This window comes from Labrus mixtus, chromosome 10, assembly GCF_963584025.1.
Source record: "Labrus mixtus chromosome 10, fLabMix1.1, whole genome shotgun sequence".
NCBI lineage: Eukaryota > Metazoa > Chordata > Actinopteri > Labriformes > Labridae > Labrus > Labrus mixtus.
This window is the reverse complement of record NC_083621.1, coordinates 10,500,066-10,527,931: the sequence shown is the minus strand read 5'-3', so window position 1 is coordinate 10,527,931 and position 27,866 is coordinate 10,500,066. Positions and strand designations below refer to the sequence as shown.

At 39.8% G+C, this 27,866-nt stretch overlaps 2 protein-coding genes across 4 annotated transcripts in view; both read right to left on the bottom strand.

Moving 5' to 3' along the window:
• The window catches only part of LOC132981932 (protein diaphanous homolog 1-like), a 96,201-nt gene extending 79,039 nt beyond the window's left edge, over positions 1-17,162 (bottom strand). For 2 of the 3 annotated variants that reach the window (XM_061048072.1, XM_061048073.1), the window contains exon 1: positions 16,337-17,161. In XM_061048072.1, coding sequence (XP_060904055.1) covers positions 16,337-16,435 — 99 coding nt within the window. In that variant the 5' untranslated portion in view covers positions 16,436-17,161. Of the gene's footprint in view, positions 1-16,336 lie in introns of all 3 variants that reach the window. The other variant, XM_061048075.1, reaches the window with a different exon arrangement.
• Positions 17,163-18,805: 1,643 nt separating this feature from the next.
• Positions 18,806-20,988, bottom strand: LOC132981931 (small integral membrane protein 32-like). The gene is made up of 2 exons (XM_061048071.1): positions 20,285-20,988; positions 18,806-19,898 (listed from the first exon to the last, which is right to left on the bottom strand). Exon 2 carries the CDS (start codon positions 19,862-19,864, stop codon positions 19,523-19,525), a length of 342 nt encoding a protein of 113 aa, XP_060904054.1. The 5' UTR covers positions 19,865-19,898; positions 20,285-20,988; the 3' UTR covers positions 18,806-19,522.
• Positions 20,989-27,866: the final 6,878 nt, after the last annotated feature.

The following is a 27,866-nucleotide window of genomic DNA, read 5'->3' as shown; positions in this document are numbered from 1 at the left end:
GTAGCCACAGACCTGTCAGATAATCATTCAAAATGTATTCAATTTAGGTAAATTTTTGCACCACCACAGGTACAAAATATGATTTTGTGACAAATAATGCAAATGGGATATTTACATTGACGCATATTGTGACATGTATTGTATTTGTCTTAAGCCTGGCTCACACTGTGTGACTTTACCCCGACTGTATAAAAGTCGGGGTGGCATGTCAGCTCACACTGTACGACTGAATCGTTTACGACACCCGACCAGACCTTGCGATTGACAAGCTCACACTGTACGAGTGAAATCGGGACGGAGCGTTGACAATTGTTAATAAAGTTTCATTTGAAAAAAACAAAGGACGACGGTTGGTGAAAGAGAAGGAAGTGGAACTTGTTGTAGGATATAGAAAGATGATACAATTGTAGATATATGGATACAAGTTTCAGAAAAGTGCTGCACTAATGATCTGTACAGAAAAGTAAAATGACTACAGTCCTCCCTTGTCTCTCGTGATTACTGTATATTTTAGTTACACACAACTTCTGCCGGACCCTTTCATGATGTAAACGTCAAGATTTTAAATTCTAAATATCAAACATGTTTGAAATAAAGGGCGTCCTCAACGATCGCCGGGCAGATGGGGAACGTTAAGATTGGATCTTTGTACCACTCACACTACAAGATAATCTGAGCAGATAATCGGGTCCAAGCAGCCTTGAGTCTGGAGCAACCCTGCGATTGTCGGGAAGGAAGAATCGTAGCTCAAATCGGCCCGATTATCCTACAGTGTGAGCCAGGCTTTAGGGTGTTATGTACATTGACAAATTTAGTGAATAGCACTTCATTACTGCACTAGATCAATATTGTATCCTTTATTATTTTCCTGAAGATAACAACCATTTATATAAAATGTTTTTTTTTCTTGGGGTCAGAATCAATTTTCAAATTCAAAAGGATTCTGGATTCATGGATCCATCTATTTATGAATTAATACTTCAGGATCTATTCTAGTCATCTGTGAGACTGGTTGAATTTCTTGTGGCTCATTTTGGCATCCTACTGAGTGAAAGAGCTAGCCTTAGCACTAAGCAGGGAGTGACTGATTAGCCCAAAAAATGAAAATGTAAACGTTAGACATCATTCAAACAAAATGTTGTAATGAGAAGTGAATGAATAAATGAATGGACTGGAGGTGTTATGGTCAGTCTTTTTATAACTCTGATTTGTCAGGATGATTCACTCTTCAGTGTTAACTGTTTACGGTTGTAAAAAGAGAGCACAAGTCCCAGTAGGGAATATGTCACAAGTCTTTGAAAAGGACAACGATTATTTCCAGCATGACAGAGGTACATTACATTATCATTTGGAATTTAGAAGGTAAAATCTTCAAGAAGATGCTCTTACTTAGCTTAGAGCCTTTAGTCTGCACCACTCAAATGTAAATGAACCATAAAATTATAGCCTAAAATCAAACGACCTGTCTGTTACAATGGACAAAGTTGTGTTGTGAGGACAGTCGAGTGTAGCAGTAGAGAAAATAAGGTGAAGAAGGACAGTTATGGAAGTGTGGGCAAATTAAGATTATTCCTGCTGAATCTGGAAGTCCTGATTCCTTATTCAAAAACATCTGACCACCAAATAAATGATAGAGAAAACACTGTTTAAGATTATACAATAAACTCTGTGTGTGTGTGTGTGTGTGTGTGTGTGTGTGTGTGTGTGTGTGTGTGTGTGTGTGTGTGTGTGTGTGTGTGTGTGTGTGTCATCGTGTTAACCAGTCTATGTTCATTTTGCTTACATGGTTTCCATGGCTACTTACTCATTGCAAGTATGATCTCACTAAAGGGGAAGTAGTAGTTCATGGGCAGGCACGCCCAGAGACAGCTGACAAGTTTCCTGTGTATTTAGCCCGAGCAGGAAATTACCAACAACCCTGACATTTTACACAAACACAATTCTGTTTGTTCACTGGGGTTCAAAGTTAAAGTCCCCATAACATGAAAATACATTTTCACAGTTCTAATTGTTCATTTTCTGCCAAATATATTTCAAAGAAAGCATTATCTGAGAATTTTAGTCATCAAACTAAGAGTGTGTTCTGCTTGAGGTAATCTCTGCAGGACAGCAACTCGAGGACACAAGACTGGATCATGATTATATTATGGTGCATAAAAGGCACAAATTGGTGCTTTAAAATTGATCATATCATATAATGCCTTTAGGTGAAATATAACTGATTTTGTTAAATGGGTATATGATATCATCTGAAATCAATGGCAGGCCCCTGAATCTAAAATGTACAGTGGCAGACTTAGTAACCATCTGCAAATATTGCATCATCCAAAGAATTGATTTAATATCATATAATTATGCAACTGGTGATTTACACCCATAGTTCTGTGCTTGAGTGAAATCAGCTCAAGACCATGAGGTCAACAGGTTTCTGGCTCCTCCTCTTTACTCCACTCTGAACTGGACATCATCCAGTTCTTTTATATCACAACTTCTCCCTACTACTTTATTCAAACCCATACAGACCCACTGACTCAAGGTGCATCTGAGTGTGAATGCTCATGTGTGAGGAGAGATTATTGTTGTATGTCTATCCAAGTGGGGCATGTTATCCGCCCCTTGTCTTTGGTCTACTGTTGTAAATGAAGACACAAAACCCAACCAACCCACCCCACCTAACTCTACTTCAAACAAGGAAGGTCACAGTGTTGCCATGTCTCTATTTTCAAAAACTGACTGAACAAGCTTTGATAATCACATTTTTAATAAAAAGTCAAATAAATACAGCCTAAAGTTGTCTGCTTCTGGGAGAGCAAAAGGGGTTTGCCAAATACCCAAGAGAACAAATATAACAACAAAGAATAATTTTCACACAGCAACAACCATACAAAGCTGTGTGAAGAAAACAAAGGGACAGGGAGATTAAATAGCACCAGTCTATGGCTAAGCCTATAATTTGGAGTAGTAGGATTTTACCAATGGGTTTCACTGTGAGTGGGAACACTCACAGAAGCCGTTTTCACATATACACTCCGGAAAACATCTAGATCATTTCCGGAGGAGTGCTCCGGGAGATTCTCCCGACCTGGCTGTTCACATATGCTCCTCACAACTGGAGACTATCCCTGTCAGACGGGAGGGAGGGAGGGGGGGTCTCCTGAGGTAAGACGTGACGTAAAAAAAACGTAAAAACCTGCTACACGACGTTATAATTGCAATATTTTCCTTTTTATCAATGGTATAGTCCAACAGAATGACAACATCCACAAAAGAGCGGAGAACAACATACTGACGAACAGAAAACATAATGCAGCCATTTAATTACGTGCTCTGAGATCGTAGTGGTCGCGTGCAGACACTCTATACACCATGCAGCAGTCACAGTATAGAAGGGTCACTCCCCTTCCTATTGGCTCGAGGTGAATCCTCAGGATAATGTCTTGCGCATTCTCACATCGTCCCACTCGGACTTGCTGCAGAAAAACTACTTGGGGTCTGGCAGGAGAAACTCTGGGTGAAGTCTGAGCGAAAAATTTGGCTGTTTGCGTTCACGTACAGCTCCTCTGGGAAATATCCTGAGTTTTTCCGGAGACTTGTGCAAGTGTGAAAGCCCTAAGAGACAATTAAAGGAAGAAGATCTGAATCTCTAAGGCTAAAAGCACAGCCTTCGCATGAGGGGGTGTTTTTCTGCACATTATGCATTTATTGAAAAAAAGTCTAGAGTGTTTCAGTTCTTTATTTAGTGTGAAATTGTTAATAAGCTGATGCATGAAGTGGCTTCATTAACTGGCCTTAAATGAAAAAAATATATATTTTATTAGCATACTTAAAGTATATTTTCATTAAACAAAACGACCCCACACACCAACACTTTCTCAACAACTCGTTCAGGCTTCTGCCAACAACTCCAGCTCTGTCACTAATGGGTATACAGAGAGCAAGTACAGAAAGTTCAGCTGAAGCGCCGTGTTTCTTTATACACTTACAAATAATGTGTTGCAGTTGGATAACTTGCATGTAATTTCTTACCATGTAAATAGATACTGTTGAACAGCGTTGCTACAGTAACATTTTGAAGCCACAGAAAATATCTTAACTGACTTTCTACAATCCCACACTGATTGTGCACTGCAGGCATGACCAGTAAACTATAACAATCCATGGCTCATTCACTCCGTCACCAACACATTTATGTAGCCACAGTGTTACACAGCACCAGGAGGAGACGTCACTGACAACCAAAATACAGGTACTGAAAAGTCACCTCATTTTGTTAACAGGCAAGTGACACCAAATTGGCATGCACAGCGGTTAGTAAACTGTGGACTCTGGCAAAGGGGTCACCCTTAAAATTTGAGATAAGACAGATTTTGTCTTTGTATTTTTATATTTTGACATAACTGTAAATCATAATAACAAAAGAAAATGTGTTTTTCATTTTGCATCAAGCAGCTAAAACAGTGGCAGCAGGATGTTTTTCAGTTAATTTGCTTGACATTACACTAGGGATGCAGCAGTTAAAGATTTAAAAAGTCACGTTTATATAGAAATAAAGGCTCCGCTACACTGGGTGTTCTCACTCTCTGAAAAAAGGAGCCAGCGGTACATTACCTATATGACGCTACCTGCATGGAATAGAAACAAAGTGACAACTGTGGTCACCATGTTAATGTCCCGTTCTTATCAAGAGACACAGAAGCTACGCTTGATTAACTTTACTGTGGCAGGGGATCAAGAAACAGAACTTTGTGTCCAACGAAGAAACCAGTGAAGTCAGCATTGTGGGGGCATTTCAGGAACACCAAGACTGACGCAAAAGTCTGCAAAACCTGCTAGAAAAAGTTACAGCTCCAGTGTCAAACACATTAAACTCTATGCAGCATCTGCAGTATCACCATCACTACACAGCACTACACGTAAAAAAATAGAAGAATACAAAATAGGCATGGATAGAAGTTGATGACAATAACACTTCAGGTTATCCTCAACATTGGGAAAAGTTCCCCCTTGGGGTCAATGGTGTCTACCTTATATTAATAATAATAATTTAAATAATTTGTTTTAAATAGGCATAGGTTAGGATTTTTCAAATACTTAAGAGCCAGAAGCGAGCCGGTGCATGGAGCAGCAGTGCATGAAAACAGACATTTTTTCGAACTTTAGCTATTGTGAACATACTTTAGTAGGTACATGGATTAAATATACGAACCCCAAAAAGGGCATAATATGACCTCTTTAAATGAGGAGACCTTGCTATTGAGCTAATGTCATCTGAAAAAAAAAATGTTTTCTATTGTTTTTAACGCTGCTGTTTAAATGTTATGAAGGCCAGCCGGTGGTTGTAGCCCATCAGAAAGCTGTTTGCCAACCAAATTCTTATTGCATCAAAAACTAAAGAAGAAAATGCTTACCACATTATTAGAAACAAAGGAGGATTAGCACTACTTGCTATATGGGTGAATGGCTGTGGCTGTCAGAGTCAATAACCCTTCTTAGACTGCTTCTTCCACAAGAGTGTCGTAACTAAGCTCAGCCGTCATCATGTCTTTGTACATTCATATTGATTCCACGATGGCGTAACATTGGTGTCCCTGTCTGTGAGTTCACATCGTTTCAGAGGATCTACCCACACACAGCACTATGCTCCCTCGCTGCCTCAGCTGATCCCGTCTTGCCTCTGTAACTCCTCTGTTACTACCTCCGAAGACAATAATAAGGGGGGATCACTTCGCCCCGCCATTACACCTCTGCAACATTCAGATTTAAGGGGAAATGTCACAAATGTCACCATTTTTGTTTATTTTATAATTTTGTACTGTTTTATTTGATTACTGTTATTTCTCTTTCAATAAATTAAATTAACATTTAAAAAGAAAGTTCACATGATTTTAGACAGTAACATTGTGAAATTAATTCATGCATAAAAATCGGGATAATGGTACGATCAAAGTCTCTCAGAGTTTTCATTATACTTTGATCGTACCATTAAATGCCTTATAGTAGCATCTCTAGATTGCAAACCCAGTTTTTTTTATTGCATCTTTGAATTGCATGGGGATAAATAAACAATATACTGTGCAGTAGAGATGCGAAAAAAAAACGATTCATGTAAAAATCGAGATTCTAATTTTGGGAGATTTTAAATAGATTCATAACTTCCAAAAATCCTTTTTTTTGGGGCGGGGGGCTAATCAGTCACTCCCTGCCAAGTGCTAAGGCTAGTTCTTCAACTCAGTAGAATGCCAAATGGAGTAGATACTGAAGTATGTATTAAATCAAAATTTAATCAAATCTTGAGACAACTTAAAATTCCCAGCCCTACTGTGCAGCTCTCTTGTCTAAGAATAAGCAGAGTAAAGCATTTATCAGCACACTTTCTGGTCAAATACCCGACACACAGAGCTATAGTAGGTCTATGAGAATATCAAACTTTGACCTCCATATTAACATGAACAATGTATGTGTGACCCACTCACACATTCTCATTACCTCCCTCATACAAACGAATACTCAGTCCACTGTACCGGCGCACAGAGACTTGGTTGATATATGTGTGCATCATTGACTGTTCCTACTGATGAGAACATCCTTCTACTGAATCAGGCACAGAAGCATTGAGTGTGCAGTGTTTCCCCGCCACTCCAAAGTAAATTGCTGCCCTTCCAAAAGAAAGGCACAAAATACTTTATTAATGAAAGTTAAGTAATGCATGTGCACTTGTTGTACTTCAGCAGAGCAGAATGTCTTTTTTGTGCTAATGCCTGTCTTAGAAAGGACACTCTTGTAAATTAGATTCTCAATCTGTGAGGTTTTTCCAGGTTAAATAAATGTTAAAAAGGCGTTTCACTCCCTGTTTAGTCAATTGAGAAAGATTTTTTTTCATTTTCTATTTTGCCCAAAGTACGTTGTATTTAACCGATATACTATATTCTTATTTCCTATCATACCCCACAGAATTTTCCAAGCCAATATTAGTATTAGGTTATTCATGATGTGTTGTGGAGCTACATGTATGTTCACAAAAAACACTGAAGAAACAAAGCTATTTTAAATAGAACATCAAATATTCCTTTGCTTTATTTAGGATTTATCAATATTTAACCTTTTTTCTAATGTTGCCTTTAGTATGCCATAGCTCTGTGATAGTAAAATGACTATGGGTATCCAAAGTATCTGCTATAGACCTAAGCTCACACCATTAATTTATAATGTAAAGTAAAGAGAGGTTTCCGGTTAAGCTTAGTTTCCTGACAAGCCAAGAAACAGCAGGGTGTGCATGTGTGAATGGCAGCTAAATTTCTTTCACAGCCTTTAAAGGTTTAACATCTTGCTCCATTCTTAGCAACAGGCACAGACTGCTATCCTCTGTTCACTCAACCATGACAGCACGTAGACCCGCACTGATGACAGTCATGGTGTTGAGATACACGTAGCAGTCTGAGATTAGCTGTAATCTGCCAAGGGGAGACTGAGGAGTGTCATAGAGGAGAACTGACATTGTAATCCTTCCTAAACCCCCCAATACACAACACAGGTGACTTGCTCCTTCAAGAGCATTCATATCTTTGCAGGATCAGTCTGCAGGCCTGCTGATCCAACAAGTTGCTTACAAGCAAACTATGCTGTCAAAACAAGAATAAAGAATGACATGAAAGAGCATGGCTAAAGGACCTAATTCACTATTATAAGGTCATACAATGAACGAGTCATTATCGTTATCACCATGCATTAGTTTTTTAACCATTATATACTAGTATGACTTACTATCTGAATCTTCAATATAAACAAATAATAATCCATCCAGATCAACAAAAACAGGGAATTTTCTTAAACAGAATAAAAATGACAGTGTTGTGAACAATTGATGTATTGGTCTACACCATCCATATCATATTTGCACTAGAGTAGCAGCATGCTTTACTTGCGTTTGTCAATTAAAATATTAAAAGTCAGTGGTTCAACAAAAGTGGTCTCAGTATCATAAATGTTTCAGACAAGTGTCTTTAAAGGAAGTCGAATTTGGTACAAGAAAAAGGAAACAGGTGGAACTTCTTCATCTAAGAGGCTCAGCCAAAATTCATATCCTGCCGAGAGACAAACAGTAAAGGATGTGTCAGTCAGTGTGATGATGTCAAAGACGAAAGCTCTCCCTTGGTAGGAACATGCAAGCAGAGCAGACACTTTGCTCAGGACTGTGAAATGAAAGCGCTCATGCTCTGCTGAAAAAAAATGAGTGCAACAAAATAACGTTAATGCCATAAACGTTTTTGTGCCTTTCTTTTGGAGTAGGGGTAACACTGAGATGCTCTTCATCCTAAAAGTAACTGATGGCATTAAAGTAGTAATTTTAAAGGTACACAAAGTACTAAAAAATTCCAAGAGCTTTTATACTGAATAGCGGACTTCTCAAATCTGCCTGGCTGTTATTTTTCAAAGCAGTGGACAGTTTCTTAAGATAATAAGGTTATAGGCCCCCCAATCCTGCCTGGAAAGGTGTGGGTGGAGGGAGCTAGGAAGCTATTCAACTGTCCGATGGCTGAAGAAGCTCCATATCACAGATACCTCAGTCAGCCATTTTCTACAGCATATGTTTACGCAAACCTTCGCAACATAGTCAGATTTCTGACTGTCAGACTGGTCCACTTATGATCAAACTAAAAGACTGAAATGCAGAAATGCAAATACAGACACTCATTTGGCTCAAATGACTTAATCTGGCTCTGTATTTTAAAATTAACAAGGCCACTGAAACATCCAGGCTTCCAGAGGAGTGCAAGCAGGCTGTTTAAATGTATGTAAACATATTTACTAGTCCACTGGTACCTCACTGCACAATAGATGGAAAGGCAGAAAAAGTATAATTATAGGCATCAATAAGGAAGCATCCTGTGTTCACTATTTTTGCACAACTTCCTGACACAGCCCTCAGTATTTGAGAAATAAAAAACACATGGTGGAAACACTGTCATATCTTATTGTGAGTGTATGTGGTGTGTATGTGTGTTGCTGCACAGACCCATGCATGTACTGCACACACATGCAACTAGAAAGAAAATAAGCAGAAGTATGTTTAACAGTTGGCAAAATGAGTGTGTGAAGGTTGGAGTTGTCTGAACACAACATTCACAAGCTGCTTCAGTTTCTCACATTTTTTTCACGGAAGAACAGACAAAGGCTGAATGAGGAAGCAACATTTATGTAACTCCAGCACAATGAATGAACTGAGGTGGCACTTTATTTCAAGTCAAATACATAATAAAACAAAACAAGTAAAACACAACTGGTAAATTCAATTTAACAGAATTTACTGCAAATAAAGGTCACAGACAAATATCAGGGTTAGTAAAAATAGCTGTGGTAAATATTCAACAGCTCTGGCCAGTATGCAAACGAGCATTTGTTTAAGTCTTCACAGACTTGTTGAAAATAAACATGACAAAGAATGACATGCAGAAACAGAATTCGGTCTACGGCCTCACAACACCACACTAAACAACACCACAAAACATTTTTGGAAGTGCATCTCTGAACAAGGATCACAAAATATGATGTATGCAAAAGAACGCAAGTCACACAAAAACAATCAACTTCACCTTGTGACATGAACAAGGGAGAGTTGTGCATTGACATTCTTTTCTTCTCACTCTTGTCGTACCCCTCTAACAGTAGTTCAACGTCATGCTTCCCTGTTATAGTAATTGACATAATTGTTAGCACAGCAGAACAAAATTAACATCTGGTGTCTCGTAAAAAATATTTTAAAGATTTTTCTTTGGCTTTGTTTTTTGGCTTTTTTTGATAGGACAGACAAAGAGCGACATGAAATGTGTGGAGAGAGAGTGAGGGAAGACATGGCATCAAACGGTGTCAGGATCAGGAGTTGAACCATGCAACTAGGGCTGTCTCAGTGAAGGAATTCCCACCGAGGCGATACAGGGTGGCTCAATAGCGCAGTATATTATCGCACCAACAGTATAAATTCAGCAAATTTGTTTGTAAATTATGGGACGGCAATTTAAGGCCTATTCATTTAGACTTGCCTTTGCTTAATCTATTGTGTCATTACCTGTTTGTTTTTTATCTTCTTAGTAAAGCACTTTGTGACATCTGCTCTTGAAAGGTGCTGTATAAAACTTTGTTATTATTATTATGAACCTAACAATCAATCATCAGAAAGGCCTACAAGACAAGCACTTATAATGAAGGGGGATTCCCACACAAATTCCAAGTGTTTGCATTTACAGGAAACTAGAATCCTGGTTTTGATCAGATTTTTTCCCCCACATTTATATCCTAGTTCAAAAATCTGGATAAGCCTGTATCATAGTTTTGAGAAATCATATACTGCCAGGAGCACTCTGAGAAAGAAAACACCTCACATGAGTTTTTTTAACATTACATTTCGGTACAGAATACGGTGACTGAGATGCCAAGAAATGTTGAGAATTAAACCCTTTAATCTTGTATTCTGATGTATTTTTCTGCACCAATTTGGCAAAAAAATATTTATCTATTTCCCTTTATTTTTGTAAAGGTAAATAATAAAAATATCTATTACTTCCTGCATCGATGTCAAATTTCACATTCTAGCAGATTTAAAGTGTTCTCATTCACATGAAGTCTGATGATGAACATGAAAGACAGAGAGAAGTTACTTCTTCACCTAAACTTTGCCTTACACTCACCTTATAGAATTATTAATTAACCAGTATTTATCATAATTTATGTTTTTCAACTTTCTCTCTTTTCATCCTCAGGACTAGAAACACGTTTTTTAAAATGTCGAGCTGACTTGTTGATCCTGATTGTGTAATTATTAACTCCTTGTTTCTCTTTATACGTTAGTAACTGCTAAAGTTATATGTGGCAATAACGTTTTAACTTTTTTTTTTATGTATTATACTCGAAAGAGAGTAGCAAGAGAGAAGGACAGCATATGTATTTGGAACATTTAATCATGAAGCCTTGTGTTACTCTGTGTGACTCTCAGGTCTGTCAGTGAAGTTTAAAAAACGCTGCAGTCTAGAGTCTCTAACGGTCACAGATGTCTCAAATAAACAATCCCTCTGCAGGCGGGACACACATTGAGAGATCCATGGAGGTCTTTATTATTTTAGGACAAAATCATTCATACGAACAATTCATGTGTAACTGGATATTTGCGTAGGACATGTCTGTATAGCAGCAAAGCAGGAAAACTTCTAACATGTTGCTCTCCTTTTACTTTTCGTCCTGCAGTTAGAAATGACAAATTCACCAGGTGCTGTACTTGGAAAACTGCTCTCCATGAAAACGTTGTCATACAGTGACGGGGGCTGATGGCGGTACATGGTGTCACCCACAATTTTTGGATAGGAAACACCTTGCAGACGAGTTAAAAATCTAATTAAAACTAAACTGTAATAAAAAAAAACAAACGCCAAAACAAAATATAAACACCTACCCAGGTGAAGGAGGAATAATGGTATTATACTTGTGTAGTGACTCTGCATTCCTCTGTGTGCCTGCCCTAACAAATTGGTCACCAGCACTTTTATTACTCAACCTAGCACTCACATCCAGTCAGAACAGGCTTCAGCAAACCAAATACAGCTGAGCCAACAGCTGTTACTTTTTTAACTGTAAAGAACAGTAAGGAGAGAGCAGACAGAGAGAGCTGCACATTTAGTCTTTATGCTCATCCAGGACAGATTATTTAATTCCAAGTGTCTTATTAAAGGAATCTGGATCGGATTTCAGTCTAACTTCGACAACTACAGTAGGCCAGGTTGTAGCGATCCCATTCTGTTGTCACAACATCACTCATCAGCACTACCTGGAAGAATAGACTACAATTTCCTTAGTTCACAGACATTAGTCACAGACCCACCTCTGCCGGCACATGGACCACCATTCATCTTTCCTTAAATTGAAGACGCATTGCCAATAAAGCGACACAAACAGAGTAAATTTATCTTAAATGCATTATTCTCAAAGAAAAGAGAGAAAATGGTACATATGGGAAGTTGAACAGAGGTTCATTTACAGACGGAGGTGTGTCACTTACTGCACCACCCCTTGAGTGCATTCTATTCCTTCCTTAATCTCCTTATCTTCTTTTCTCTTTTCTGGCTTCTTTCCCACTCATTCCTTTGCTTTCTGTCTTGTTTCTCTCTCACTCAATTTGTCTCTCCCTCTCTGCCTCCCCCAGATGCTGCTCATTGACAGCTCACTGGCTTTCCCTTGCTTAGTCTTACTCCCTGAATACTCCTGTTCACTTTGAGCCAAGAGGCTCCTGCCACTAGCAGTCCATTAACCACTCCAGTTTCACGCTGGCACACAGTCATCCAATTCTTGAGCTCACAGCATGCTCCTCTTCCCCTGAGACGTAGTGAACAGAAAAGAGTGCATCTGTGTGTGCCTGGATGTGCATATTTGGGGAATAAAGGAGATATACATTAAAAAAAGCAAAAAAGGCCTCTATACATCAAAGCAAATCATTACCTACTGTACTTAACTGAACGGTTTGAGTCAGACTCTGCAACTGAAGAGTCATGGCCTGACTGGCTTAGTACATAAGGTTATCTTGAATTAAGCATTTGCTGAGGTGGTTCCCCCAGGAAGTAGGTGCAGTGCTGCACAAAGGCTCACACAGGCACAAGACTTTATGCTTAACGTGCACTGCTCTGTTTCTCTTTAGATCAGAATTGAATAGAATTAAAACTTCCCTTGAACATTGGAACCATTGAACACTTTTCTTTCCTACCATTTTCTCCCTTCACATCATAATATATTTATCATAACTGTCACAAACATGTTAAGGAAATCACTTTCAATCATTTTTTTTAAAACAACGGAAGCAATCCAACTTCTGGGTTTAGGTTGCCTGCATGTGCAAGTAAAAATATTCTTAATATAAATTTGCTTGGGGGCTCTTGGTTTGGCATCAAGTATAAGGGGCTGTCTTTTCATATTCCATGGAAAGGTCTTATCTACATCAACACATATAAATGCTGAAAGCTAAAAATAAAATACATATGTTCAGTATGTTTCATATGATCTGGCAAATTTGTGGATTTTTTAAAATGACATTACTGTCAGCGTTCTAATCAGAGGGAAATGTTATGTAATGGACAAAATTCTGTGACACAAGGAAAGTTCTATTATATGTTAGTGTTTCCCACCTGTCCCACTATCAAATTGATAAAAAGAGCAATAATGAGTATCAGTAACTATTTAATAACCAATCAGGCTCTGAGAAAAATGAAACAATCTTCTATAAATCCTAGAACAACAAGATCAACTTAAACAAATCAGTCCAAAAACTTCTAATTGGTCAGCTTGATAACTCACATTCCAAATCAAGGAGTAAAAATGTGCATGTATACCTGAGAACATTCAGCACACATCCCACCTAAAAAACAGATAACCTGCCAAACTCAACAACATACCCCAGAGCCGGAATCTGTGATCTACAATTCACCTTGTATCCTAAACAGCTGTCCAAGTCAGTGATCCCTGGCTAATCCATGCTGCCTGCCTGCTGAGTCGAGCCAGTTTGTTTATGTCAACAGAGTTCATGGATGCTGATCTTTCATGTCACTGCTGCCTGGGGAACACAGATAGCACCTTAGGGTGTGCAGCTATTATGACCAACTTCAGACAAAAAAATTAAGCTATAAGTACCTGCAAGAACAGCAAATATAATTTGAAGCATTCTTGTTAAACAAAACTACAAGTTACATTTGCACAAAAAACAAAGCTAGTGATTTGAACTGAGACACACACAAACTAGGGCTGTACTCATAAAATCAATATGGCAATATATCGTCATGTGTTCCTTGCAAATACATGTATGGATGCAGATGTTACAGAATCCATATGGCTGCAAAGCTGTGAAGACAGTTTTGAAAGACAACTGACCTTTGGTGCAGTTCACAATAACACCAAAGCCATAGCTCTCTGGGATTAAAATGTTTTAATGTTAATATCTGAGGACCTGAATTGAAGTGTTTGAAGCTGTAGGACCCTTAAAATGCCTCTGCTGTTGTTCTCAACAATAAAGAACAGATGTTGTATTGAAAATCAAAAATCTAATTATATCACGATATATATCGTATCGTGGCCTCTGCATCGTTACACGTATCGTATCGTGGGATTGTGAAAAATACCCAGCCCTAACACAACCTCAGGCTTGCAGACATGCTTATACACAGCAGGGGAACATTTGGGGAGCAGCATGTTAGTGGGGGGTAGAGCTATAGTAAATATTACAAGGGTCATTGTTTTCTTCTTGTTTTGCTGATGTCCAAAATGTCCATCTTTCATAAATTCAATAGTTTATGTATGAGTTGAAGTGGCCCTTCAGTAGCTTTTTCCCACAACACACTATTTCAAAAGTGTTTGCTGTGACAAGCTCAAGAAAAATAGTCAACTGTCCAAATAATCCAACCACACTGCTTCATTCAGTCCTAAAAAGACAAAATGGGCAAAGATTCTCACAAGGATGTATTTTGGTTTGGTATTCTACACACACACTGACTGGACTCCACACACACGTCGTGAGTGGTACATATCTCATCAGCATTGGTATGTTTGAACAAGGTGAAAGGGAAGAGTGATGAAGTCATAGATAGGTTAATCCAATAGACAAGATAGTTAGAGGGGCAAAGTCATGCCATATAGATCAAGTACACAGCACATATTTCTACACTCCTTAAACTCCCTCTGAACTCGGACTGTGCTGTCAGACAAATTCTGCCAGGAGGGTTCATATTTCAAAGTTACTGGTGTAATGAAGTCAAGGGCATACATTAATATAAGGTCAACACAGACATGCACATACACTAAAATACAGAATTGTGTATTTAGTGTCTTGTGGAAAATTGCACAACTGGTTTCTATTTGTGCCTCATTTTTCTTAATATACCTAACTAAACCTGTGCATACTTTGTAATACCTCTCTCAATACTTGCTTCATTTCCACCTATTTTGGTCTTTTATTTCCAAAGGCTGATAAAGGGCTTACATTTCCAGTACTGTATGACTTTGACAGCTTATCACTTCTCCAGTGTAGTACCTGGATGCTAGAGTAGACGAACTGCCTGAATGTGTTTTTTTTTCCCATCAAGACCATGACTATTAGGTGTGCAACTAAACTGAGTCAACTAAAGACTATTTTACAATAAACATTACATTTTTCAAAACAAAAGCCAAACAAGACACCATAAGTAGATGCCAGCATATGTTTAACATTTTAGTAACTGAAATTACTGAAACAATGTATTGATCATTTAAAAAGTGGGCTATTATTATTTAATCTTAACTGACTCGATTATTTATCGCAGCCCTTCAAAGAGTAATAGCCTCTTGCAAATCCTTATTAGACGTACTATTTGGTTCATAACGTGGTACTAATAATAAAAAAGTTATCCATTAATAAAGAAAGGAATGAAGAAAGAGAAACTGGAAAGACAGTTCTATTGTGTAACCACATGTTTTCAGCCAGACAAAACTAACAGGGTTGCTTTGGAGAGTGTATTTTGTAAACTCTGAAATTAAGCATGCATTCATGTTTGTGTGGAGGAATTGTTTACCCTGGCTCACACGTGTGTTTTGTGCATCCTCTGGTTACTGTTTGTCTTTGTGTTCAATATCAGTTTTCAGCCGTTGCTAGATGTGGCCAAGGAGTTCAATTACGTAACAGCTTGACTGGCTGATGACAAGCATCACTTTGGGTGACTCTTACTGCTCTGCTCCCAGACTCACCTCTTTGGACTACATGAGCAGATGTGTCAACAGTGCCACACCTTACAAAAGAAATTGAGGTCATTAATTTGACACACACATCTAGCCATCAGGTCCTGGTTGAACACTTAGATCAGTATTTATGGCCTTTTACAATTGTTGTAATATCTCAGGAGGACAGTATAATTATAGGTTTATAATGTCAGTGTATGTTGAAAAGGTTGGAGTGTCAGTTTTTTACTCCTATGTTGACAATTAATTTGACTGGTCACACTGGGCGGCTGGTGAACAGCTTTATAGGGGTTAAAGGTAATAACAGGTATGGGGGCAGTAAGTTACTTTGTAGCTTCACTTAAATAAGATAAGATGTACTTTATTCATCCCAGTAAAGAAATGTAGGTGTTCCACCACACAACACAACACAACACATATATGCATACATATCCCACCCATACAAAAAAAACATGAGCCCACAATACATTTTTATATATGATATATGCAACTCAGGCTAAAGTTTAAAATAAAACTTTCCGAGGAAGAAATGTAACCATCCGTAAAGTTAGATTCAACACTTTTGAACGGATCATAATGAATACAACTATGGGATACTCACAAATTTCTTTTTCCCATCTCCATCCTCATAGTTCTTCTTCGCTTTCTTGTCCTTCTTCGGACCAGCAGCTGAAGCAGAGTTCCCTGTGTGGGGATCCATAGTTGTAAACTAATCCGTCTCCTCGAACAGCGTGTCAAACTAAACCTGTGCGGCGGTAAAGTCCCCGGACTTAAACGTAAAACAAAGCTGCAGTACTCGGACGGCGTTTTCCTGAGCTTGCGAAAGTAACAACAGTTAATTCCCTTGGGCCTGCGCTACTGCTGTGGCTAACTAGCCACAATTAGCACAGTGTTGCTAATGATTTGGTAGACAGCCAACAGGGAGCGAACCCCTCGCTAAGCCGCCTGTCTGTTATGACTGAAGGAGGGAAATTCAAAGCACAACCGTACGTCCTCACGACGAAAAGTTCAAAAACAACCTGTTGCTTTTAAGGAAAATGCCAATTTGGACTTTTGTCTTTTAGTACCCACGAGTCACAAGAATCGAAGATTTATCAATGTGAATTAGGTTATAAGTCCTAAAAGTAAAAGATACGAACTGTGCTAAGGTTAGCTCAGCTAGGCTAACTTGTCAGGCTATAGTTTGTATAGTCCCGAGAAGAGAAAAAAGTTCGCCGTCCCCACTTCCACATGTAGTTTTCGGCGACAACACGGTTGACGAGTTGGTGTTACGGGTTACTATGACCTACGTGTTCTCTCAAATTAGTTTCCATGATTCTTACGAGTTTAGTAAACTTTTTAACCCCTGAGTGACAGCAGAGAAAGCTCGGTCTATAGCGGGGGTAGAGGAGTCTTCCTGTTCTACTGACAGTGCGGACAGAGCTAGGTTGGGGAGGAGCCTGCGCGCGCTCTGTTGTTACACCTGAGAGGATTTGATCGAGACACTGTCAGCACTCAGCTCCAGGAAAGAGTTGCACAGAAACGCTTTCAAGTGAGAACATTTCTACAGAAAGTGTGTCTGTGCTTCCACAACATCATCAGTGTCTGTCGTTAGTTTAATTTTACAAACAGTGATGTAACCCTGCTGTGTCATTATTCCGTTTTTTTTAATTCCACTATAAAGGGAAGAAAATAAGTTGGATGAGGAGAGTAGTGTAACCCTGCAGACAGCAAAATTCAACAGTAGCCAATTAGGCTAATTTACTTTACTTTAATTTACAATTCAAATAGAGAATACGGTTTAGGAGAATTAAGAGAAAGAGTTTCAATCTGAAGAATAGCCAACTCTTCCTCATCCATTTTCTGATTTGCATTAGGCATTTTTCAAATGAAGAACATCCTGCAATAAATTCGTGTGATCAGTCGTACAGCTTATGCCACTATTTATGTGTAGAGATACAACATTACAAAAATATTCTATGACACATGCACATTCCGGTTTCGCTGACTTTTACATTTGGATTGAGCAGAAAACGTCCACCCTCAGGCTCCAAGTTCACATCTCTATATTACACGAGACATTTTCATTTTACAAGTCCGAAAATATTTTTTATTATTTAGAAAAATCCCAAAAGTGCAAATGTTGCACATCATCCGAATCATTATTATAGGCTACATGTGATTAATGATCACAAATGTTTCGTCTGTCATAACTCCCCTCCTTGTAAAGAACAAGAAGTGCTTCACTCTGGTGTTTGATTTTGTAGGCTATTTTATTAAGGTGATTCATGGGATGTTACAAAATGTGGCTTAGGCACTCTGTATGCTTTGACCGTGCAAACAAATAATCAGACACGGGGCGCCACCAAGCGGTGGCAGGCGCTGCAGACCTAATATTGCATGACAAAACTTAATTTACCAATAACAAACAACTGTGTTGTATTCTTCTGTAATTTGTTCTCTTACTTTTAAAAGACTTCTGTGGATACAGGTATTTTCTGACGAATTAAAAATGCACAACGTAAAGACGGTATTGGCCAGTCATCATATGACCCACCCTGCAGGCAGATGTGACGCCTCTCATCCTGAAAATAATTTTAAATAATTATTACAGACGGCGACGACATCGCCCTAGTGGAACTTAACCCCTTGTTTGAAACATTTAGGTGCACCAAATGAAATTCACAGAAATTCTTAGACTCTTACATGCGCACAAGAATGCCCACATACGCACACATAAGGATTACAGAGATAGGCTCGTCTATCTGTCTCGGTATGTGAGAGATGTTTCCAACAACAAGATTGGGGAGGATTTGCGTATAACCGGTGGCACTGGGACTGACTACAGTTACGGTTTATCGCACAGCACTCTTCATAAAACTTGAGCCTCGTCTTCATTCTCCGGGATATTGGCGCCATAAATAGTGGGGGAGAGGTTAATTAAAAGTAAAAGTGCAGGATAAGGCCCCCGGCCCAGTGGCACTCATAAAAACTACCTGTTCGGCGCGCACCAAATGATTAACAGTTGACATCAGCAGCTGCAGCACCGCCATTCATGAATAGGGGTGAACAGATAAAAAAGACTTCCGAGTACATTTGAAAATCTTTATGAGACGATATTGTCTGTTCTTTAAGCACTTTACAATGGTGGACAAGACAACTTATTCACAGTCTACAAAATGCAGAAATGACCGTAGGCTCTCTCCATGTTAACATAGATGACCTTCAAGGTACAGAAAAACAGATTCTTCTTAGAGTGAAATATTACGACTTCAGGACCAATCTCCAAGTTTCAGGTCAAATCTGTAAGAAACTACTAAAACACGGTTGGGAGTTAACACCACAGAGGAAATAAACCATTTATTTATAGGATGCAGTGCCATGGCACGGGCTGATGAATTGTTTCACATTATACTTATCAATTGCAAAAAAAAAAACTTACATTAGTCAAAAAAAAATTGCATTTGTACTGTTTTCTTTCTACACAAAAGTAGGCCAATGCCCGCCTTACATCTCCTAAAAATGCCTCCATATTGACTGAAGTGATATTTTTTGGGAGGGGGCTGTGGACCTTTGAAGGGAAATTGGGCCAAATGATGTAATTCTGGGTACTGACTAATGATTTTAGGTTCTGTTGGGATTTCCATGACAGCATCCAAGGTGTCCAAGAAAACTCGCAAAGGCAACAGATTCATGTCTTGTACGTGTAGCAGAAGAAGCAGTTCAGGGGGGAACAGTTTGTCCTGAAACCCACCACAGGAGTTTGCCTATACCCCATAGTCCCAGAGGTTAATCCTGTTGGTCTTGCCTACTTGTAGGAGGTCCGGGCCTCTCTCAGTGACCTGTCATATGGCATGGAGGCGAAGAAAGAGTTCCGGAGCTGGCAGTTGATGAAGAACACAATGAGCAGCACTAAGAGGAAAAGCAGCAGGCACATGACTATATAGGTGATCAAGTCCGGTTTGTGGAGCTCGCCCTCCCGGAGCCCCCCTCCCCCCCGCCCCGTGGTAGGTCTCAGAAGGGCGGCCACGCTCACAGAGCCGCCGTGGGAGGCGTTCAGGGAGGCGGGGGCGTGCGTGGAGGACTGGGCCATGAGCACCAGGTCGAAATCTGAGGAGTCGGTGGAGTTGAGGAGGATCTGCCTCAGCATCGCGCACAGCAGGCTCACCGGTTGCGTGGGTCGGCTGCAGAATGAAAAGACACGGAGAAGGTTATGTATACTTACCTCGTGTTATTGGTTCAGTTTGGGGGAAAACGGATGAACAAGAACCAGGAGAGGTTCCACTGTGAAACATTTAGGACCAGGCTTTAAGAGTATGAATTTTCACATCACGCGGATGTCTGACAAGGTCAATGATAAACTCCAGTGTCACCGATAACGTGTACCCATACTGTGTGTGCCTGTCATGCAGTAGAAATTCCCTCATAGAAAATGAAACAAGAAGACTTTGGTCACTGGCTACAAACTATAGATTCCTTTAATTGGACCTTGAGATTTTGCTCTTTGTGGAGCCTCACATCAACGTTAAACAAACCAATGCACATAGTTTAAGTTGAAGAAATGACTTACTTTGGTGTGCGCTGCGAAGGTTTCCGCAGGTGAGCTGGAAAAGACACAATCCCGGCTCTGCATTCCTCAGCGCCCCTAGCTCTGTCCGCTCAAGCCCCGAGGACGCGCTGTGGAGCAGCGGCGGGTCGGTAGCCCCGAATCTGAGCCTACAGACCATTCGTCGCGCTGTGGGATATTAACGCAGTGTCTCCTGACACACTACACCCACCTGGCCAAACACATGTGTGAGCCCGGATCAGAGTACCAGTGAAAGAACCGAATTCCACTTGTTGGCGTTTAAATCCAGATCGTCCTGCCCACAACACCGGCTGTGTTTGTAGCCTTCTGTTGCGATATCCAGATGACTTTAAGGTCTGTCAGAGGTGGTGAAGTTTGACAACGATCGCTGGTGCGCACACATGTCCTCTCGTGCGTCGTGGTGCGCAGCAACTAAAGCAAGATCGCCTTTCCCTGTGCGTACAGGGCGCAGCTATGGTGGTTCTTTTATCCGGAAGAGGGTCGATACGCGCTAGTGAGATGCTACCAGCAGCCTGCCCGCGTGGGACTATTGATCCAGTGTGACTAAAATGAGACGAAAGGATGGATTAATGGAGGACAAAACACGGCAGCACCTCGGGTCTTAAACGACTTCCAATTGTGTCCTGGATTGCGTGCGTATCACGGAGCAAAGGAAAGAGAGAAAGGGGGAGAGAGAGGGTGAGAGAGAGAGAGAGTGTTGCAGATCAGGAGAGGGGAAGGAGGGCGCTGGAGGCACGTCAAAGGACAGATATGTGTAAAGGGAGAGTCACAAGAGAATCTCCTATCTATCTATCTATCTATCTATCTATCTATCTATCTATCTATCTTTCTTTCTTTCTTTCTTTCAAAGGAATTACTCATTCACTCATTCAAATAAGCCATTTCAGGGCCAAAGTGGGGAATGTATCACACTGGGGTGAGCAGAAAACAGGAAAACGGTGTGAGATTGGTGAGTGTGTGTAAGAAACTCAGGTGATACATTTTACTGGGTTTAAGGGGTGTAAGTGCCTGACTTATTCCAAGTGCTGCAGATCCTCTTCTTAAAGAAAACAAATGTATACAAAATAACAAAAAACCTTTTACCTAAAATATCTGACTTTTGTGTGTGTGTATGTGTGTGTGTGTGTGTGTGTGTGTGTGTGTGTGTGTGTGTGTGTACACAGAACATTGTATTGTGTTTGCTCTCTGTGAAATAGCTTTGACATTGGTGCTTGACACTAAAAAGAAGCTGCTAAAGATGGAGACTGGAAGCCAGTTTGCTCTTACATGATAGTTCGGACATGAGCATGCATACAAAAGGGCTAGACCCTAAAAGCTTTGCCGGTCTGTTTCATATTCATCTGCACCTGTTCTGTCACAATAGAGAGGCTGGCAGGCTTACAGAACAAGGACAGAGGGACACACACACACACACACACACACACACACACACACACACACACACACACACACACACACACACACACACACACACACTCACTCACTCACTCACTCACTAACGCAGACTGCAGCAAAAATACAACAAACATCCGCAAATTGGGAAAGTGACTTTGATGCTACATGCACAAACACAAACAGACAATAAACGGTTGAGGCAAACTAGTCCCCAAATAAAAAAGACAAATGGCTAGCAGCATTCTGGTGTCCCACATCAACTTAGTTTTCTACAATAAAAAGGCTAAAAGTGGACCAGAGTTTGGGGAAATGTGCAATGTCTCATGGGAAATCTAAACCTAGCCAAAGGCCTTGTTTACATACATGGGGGACAGCAATAATTGTGACGGTTAAGGAGATTACCGTTTATTATTGCTTTTTTGGGTCTGCACTGCTTTGCTTACAGGCTTGCTGTTATCCTCATCCCCATCTCACACATACATTTACACAAATACACACATGCAAGACCAGCAAAATGATAAATCCTAACACAAAGCAAATCTGACCCATTTTGCCAAAAATCTGTTTGACTGCCATCAAGCGGTGATTACTTGCAAAACTCCTCTGTGACCTACCTCACACGTCATAGTCGGGAAAGGTGGTTAAGTTAAAAGGAAAAAGAAAAAGGAAGGGTGTGATATACCGTGACACATGTTGACTGGTGCTTTGCTCTGTGACCAATTGTGAGAGTTGTCTCTTTTTTTCTCATTAGCTGTAACCCACAGCGATGACATTTTGATTAGGGAATTGTAATTCTGCTCCACCATATATAGTCTCTATTAAGGGTCAGAACCAGAAGCATCAATGGGGTCGAGGAATTGTGTCACACAAGTCAATGGCCTCTTTTATTCGTTGTTCTTTTTTAAGGGTAATTCACTAACATATAAACAGGAACCAAACATACACATTCCTGGTTATTTCTCCCCATTGACTCCTTTGGGTCCTATTTTTGTGTCGGCTTTGCTTCTCTAATTATCTCACGACTCTTCCATGTTTTCTGTGTTGTTGCCTGTTACTCTCTCTACTGCTCATGTCTTTTTTCTTCCCTTCTTTTCCCTCTTCTTTGTCTACTTTATTTTTTAATCCTTTTAATCCATAAAAAATAAAAAATGAAAAACTCATCCTGGAAGCGCTGGGCACTCAAACAACTTGAGATAAACAAGAAACGTTTTTGGATTCATGTTCTCATTCTTCGTTGTTTTTTTCTGGGTTGATAATACAGTTCTACGATTCAGTTTCATATGTGTTTCACAAGATGACCAAAAAAGAGACCTGCTTTGAAGAAGCTTAATTTTCCTGCTGATGAGACATAACCAAAGCAAATGGCAGACCATGCAAGTCAACAGGGATTATGTATGTGTAGCCTACACACATTATCCTATCCACATGACTCTCTCTTTATGTCATTTACACACACACACACACACACACACACACACACACACACACACACACACACACACGATGATAAAAACACACATAAAAGCACTGCTCTGCACTGTCAGCTAACTGGAGAATTGGGTCTCCTGAGTTGTTGATATTATATTACTCTCGTTTTCTTTACTTCCATTGGGGAAAGCGTCATCAGGTTTTGAAATGTTTCCTAAAAAACTCAAAGTCATGTTTTACTTCATTTAGTTTCACACGGCTCACATTATATCAGGTGAAGTGAGAGTGAAGGAAAGAGCACAAACAGAAGAGGAGGCAATCTGCGAAAGTGCCCTCCTTAACTTTTATTCCTAATTCCTTATTACTTGAGTCTACAGAATTTTGTTTATTTTTGTTTCATGAAAGACTCATTGTTTTGTTGCTTTGCTCGGCTTGGGCTCCACAGAGCAGTGGAGTCATTCTCTGCACAGGCAGGAGTCCAACAGCCACCGAATATACTGTCTGTGGAGTCTATCACTCTCTGCTTTTCACTGCTGCACTGGCAGGCTGGCTCATGAAACAATGTTAACAAAGCTCTACAAAGCATTCATGATCAATAACTCTAAACAATGATACAATCTGCTCGTTCTTGCTAGGACAGACATGCAAACAAAGACAGACAGACAGACAGATAGCATGTGACAACATCAGCGACAGACTCTAGATTACAGTACACAAATGCCAGAGGGAGACACACAATGAGCATACTGAGATTCATGTTCTCACATGTGTACACACACACACACACACACACACACACACACACACACACACACACACACACACACACACACACACACGCACGCGCACACACACACACACACACACACACACAGTGGAGATATTTGACAAGCACGAACCACACATGGTTCCTTATATACACAGAGGCAGACAGAGACAAAGAGAGAACACATGCATTCAGACTTATCCACACATAATACACATGCACCAACACACTCCTACACAGGCAAGCAGAAGCCACACACACTTAAACATTATGATCACTTATGGCTGCAAAAGCAGCTATTGGACTCCTTTATCCTTTCTGTCAATACAATTCCATTTACTGAAGTGACTGATTTCTAGAATCTCAAACAAACAAAAACCAAGACACAAAAATGTCTCCCCTCTCTGATTTTCTTTAATTGTCTACATTTTCTTCTAACAACCTCTTCTTTAACCTCCACAATAAAAAACAGGCGGCAAAATAAGATTTCTCCCTGGCAGCGCATCAAACGCCCCCATTGGCAGTAATCAGACGCTCTACAATTAGTCACTTGATTATCTCGCCAGAACACCAAATGCTGCTCATCTCAGGAAGGGATAAAAGGAGAGGCATTTACTGACTCTCGCAGGAAAAATGACAAACGGATACTCTAAATGGGCAGCAACTGTCAGGTAACTACTAAAACACACAGACACACACACACACACACACAGAACTACTGCTTCATTTACATACATACATTATCTATGTAAGTTTATTCTTTGAGGACAAACATATTCGACTCTGCAGGTAAGCATTTCTCTGAAATTTAAAGTGAAATTAGAGTAAATTAGGTAAATTCATGTTTTTTTTCACATTCATTTTCAGTGTAATACAGGTTAAAATGAATGTGCTAATAAGCTTTAAATTATAGTAACACACATCAATGGATAAACATTTGTACTTTTTGTATTTAACAGTGAAATTGGAGGCAAATTTACATAATCAAACAAGTGAATTCATGTTTTTTGCGTGTTTTTCTTTAAAAGTGAAAATAAAATAAAATTAATCTCATAAGTAGATTTATGCTTTACTGAATATCATTTTAAGGTTTACAGTAAATCAATGTGAACTCGACAATCCTACATTTAAATTCATGTGTTGCTTTGTTTGTTTGTTTGTTTGCATTTTTTTGAAGTCGACAGTGAAATTAGAGTAAAATGAACTCACCCTGACAAAATCATTATTTTTTTGCATACTTAATAAACCAGTAAAACTACATTTCTCAAACACATGTTGTTGTTTTTTACTCTATTATATCGCAGTATGGCATCAAGAAACCAGCACACAGCATAGCCTCAGATCTCAGTACAGGTCAGGTGGCTCTCAGCTCCATAGCAAACCAATCTACAGAGGGCCACTGGGGAATGATCTTGAGGACACTAAACAAACAACAAGAGAGGAGCAAAGATGCTGAGACTAAGGTTTCTTCTCTCTTACCTGGTTTTTCATCTGCATTTCAAATGTGCATCATTTCAGGGTGCTTGTGTTCAGGAACAGTGGAGAAGGTTATGAGAGGGAGGGAAGGGTGTGCAGGGGTGCCTGGGGTAAGTGGGTGCTTGTTTTAGTCATGCAGTAGAGCAGAGTCACATCTGAGAAGCCTGAGACACTCAAAACATGAAGAAATGGATGGAGAGGGAGGGCAGGGGGAGGTGGAGGAGGAGGTGGAGGCGGAGGGAAACTAAACAAATCAAGTGGGAAATAACAGAAGCAGTGTTCCCTGCAAGTCATAATCTTTGATCCCCCATGAGAATGTGAGTGTTGTACTCAGAGTCTGTGTGAGGAGGGAGAAAGGGAAGACAGAGAAAAACAGAAAGAACAGCTAGATAATGAGAAAAGTCCAGTTTCCAGGGTCGCTAAGGTCAAGTCCACCTGTGATTCAGTCAAAAGTTGTTACAGAAAGCAGAGGAAACAAATAGACATGCGACATGTAAAAGAAAAGCTTAGCAACAACAAGCAGAAAAAGAAGAAGAAAAAATTGGGAGAGATTGAGAACCAAACATGTAATCGGGAGGTGAGTGAGTGAGTGAGAGACGCTGAATCCAGAGCAGAAAAAAAGGCAAAAGAAAGTCAAAGTGAGTCAGAAGATGGATGTTGGTGCTACAGCTATGGCTAAGCCATAAAAGGGAAACTATGTCGTAGGTACATAAATAAAGTGAGGGGAAATGTTGCTGTATATGACAAACAGCAGTGCTGGGATTGTTATAAACATCACTTCCTCTCTATGTCTCTAACACTCACACTCTTTGACTGAATGTGAAGGGGAGACCGTCTGCAATCCAGGGAATGCTATATTGTTCAACATCCATTATTCACTTTTGTCAGTTATACTGAGATAAAGATAAGAAAGTGGATATGATGGCTACTCTGAGGATAAAAACGCTGTTAGTACCGAAGCAATGAGAAATACCTCATGGAGGATGCATGCTGAGGAGGATGAATCGGATGAATGCTATTTCCATAAGCTGTAATGATGCAGAAGGCTGAAGTTGAGAGGATGAAGATGATACACTTAGTCATAAAAAAAGTTATTTCTATTTATTTATCTCAGTTTCCGAGTATATGTACATTAGGATGGATTTTGCCTGGATTTTTCTCGGCTATTTTATTATACAATTATGTTAAATTTTAAGTGTTCCTTACATAGTGTTGGATGTTTCTTACAGTGTTAAAGTAACAATGTTCAGGTTTAGTTCTTCCTCATGTCTATTGGTGATGCCTGTAACATTTCAGAACCAAACTGGGAAACAAGCACACAACCAGTTTGTGTGTCATAAGCCATGAAGCAGTCAGCAAGGGCAACATAAAATCCAGCAAGGGCAGAGGTTTTTGTACATTGCAGCAACTACGCTTCTTTCCACAGTAACCTTCACATTTAATGATCAACCTTTAAAATGGACTTAAGATGACTTCTGAAGATGTAGATTTTGAGTGTTACTAAAACGGTGATTCACACTAAAGGAGAATTTGAGAGCAGACTATCCTAAACCCCAGGGAAGAAATCCATCCCGCAGTTTAAAGTTAACACAAATTTGAGACTGAACTATGAAGTCCCATAGGTTCTGTACATCATTGTCTTCTATACCAAGAAGCATTAAGCTACTTCATAATGCAGCTCTATGATCTATTCTGAACAACCTCCAAACAAGGCTAGAAGGAAACCACATCTTTCACAGTACAGAAAACAACAACTATGTTTTTCTTTTTGATTTTATGACAGTTTTGATGGAATGATGATGATGCATCTTTTTGACAGTTGCACACCCAACACATTTATCATTTGTGTGTGTGCACTTTCACACACTCCACTTGCCGTTGTGAGTGCACTCGAGGGTCGGCTGAGCCACCTAGATGGCTTGTCGGGGAGTCGTCATATCAATCCTTCCATCCATCTTAAACCAGCGGGTCGTTGCTTTGAAGAATTGGTAAACACCGGACAAGTCTTTTCTTCTAATAGCCCCTACATAGCCCCTTCCCACTCTGCCCCATCAGACCTCTGGCTGCTTCAGAAATTAGATATTGGCATTTCACCAACGGTGGGGTCTCTTAAAAAAGTCTCTGTGTTATGGATATGTGATGTTTTACAGCGTGCCATGTCAAATAAGAAAAAAGGAGTTCAAGAAAATTCTTATGACTTTGATAGAGGTTGTATTTTTGGTGATAAATGGCTATAAAATAAGATTGTGATTGCTTAGACAATAGTCCACTGGTTTGTTTAAGAGGTTTGTTCTGATAAGGTCCTTTCAGAGAGCCTCTTCTAATGAGATACTGTGATGAGAGACTGAGATGGAATATGGAGGGGATTGATGACACGGATGGGAGCTGAGAGTGTGTGTGTGAGGATGTGCGAAGAATAATGAATGACACATACGCATAGTGTGAAAGCAAAAGCCACAAAGAGAGTTTTGAGTGTAACCCTGCTTGTGTGCTAATGTC

What these genes read in the sequence shown, in the direction of transcription:
- LOC132981931 (XM_061048071.1), bottom strand. Translation starts at nt 19,864, where the DNA reads ATGCTGAGGCAGATCCTCCTCAACTCCACCGACTCCTCAGATTTCGAC.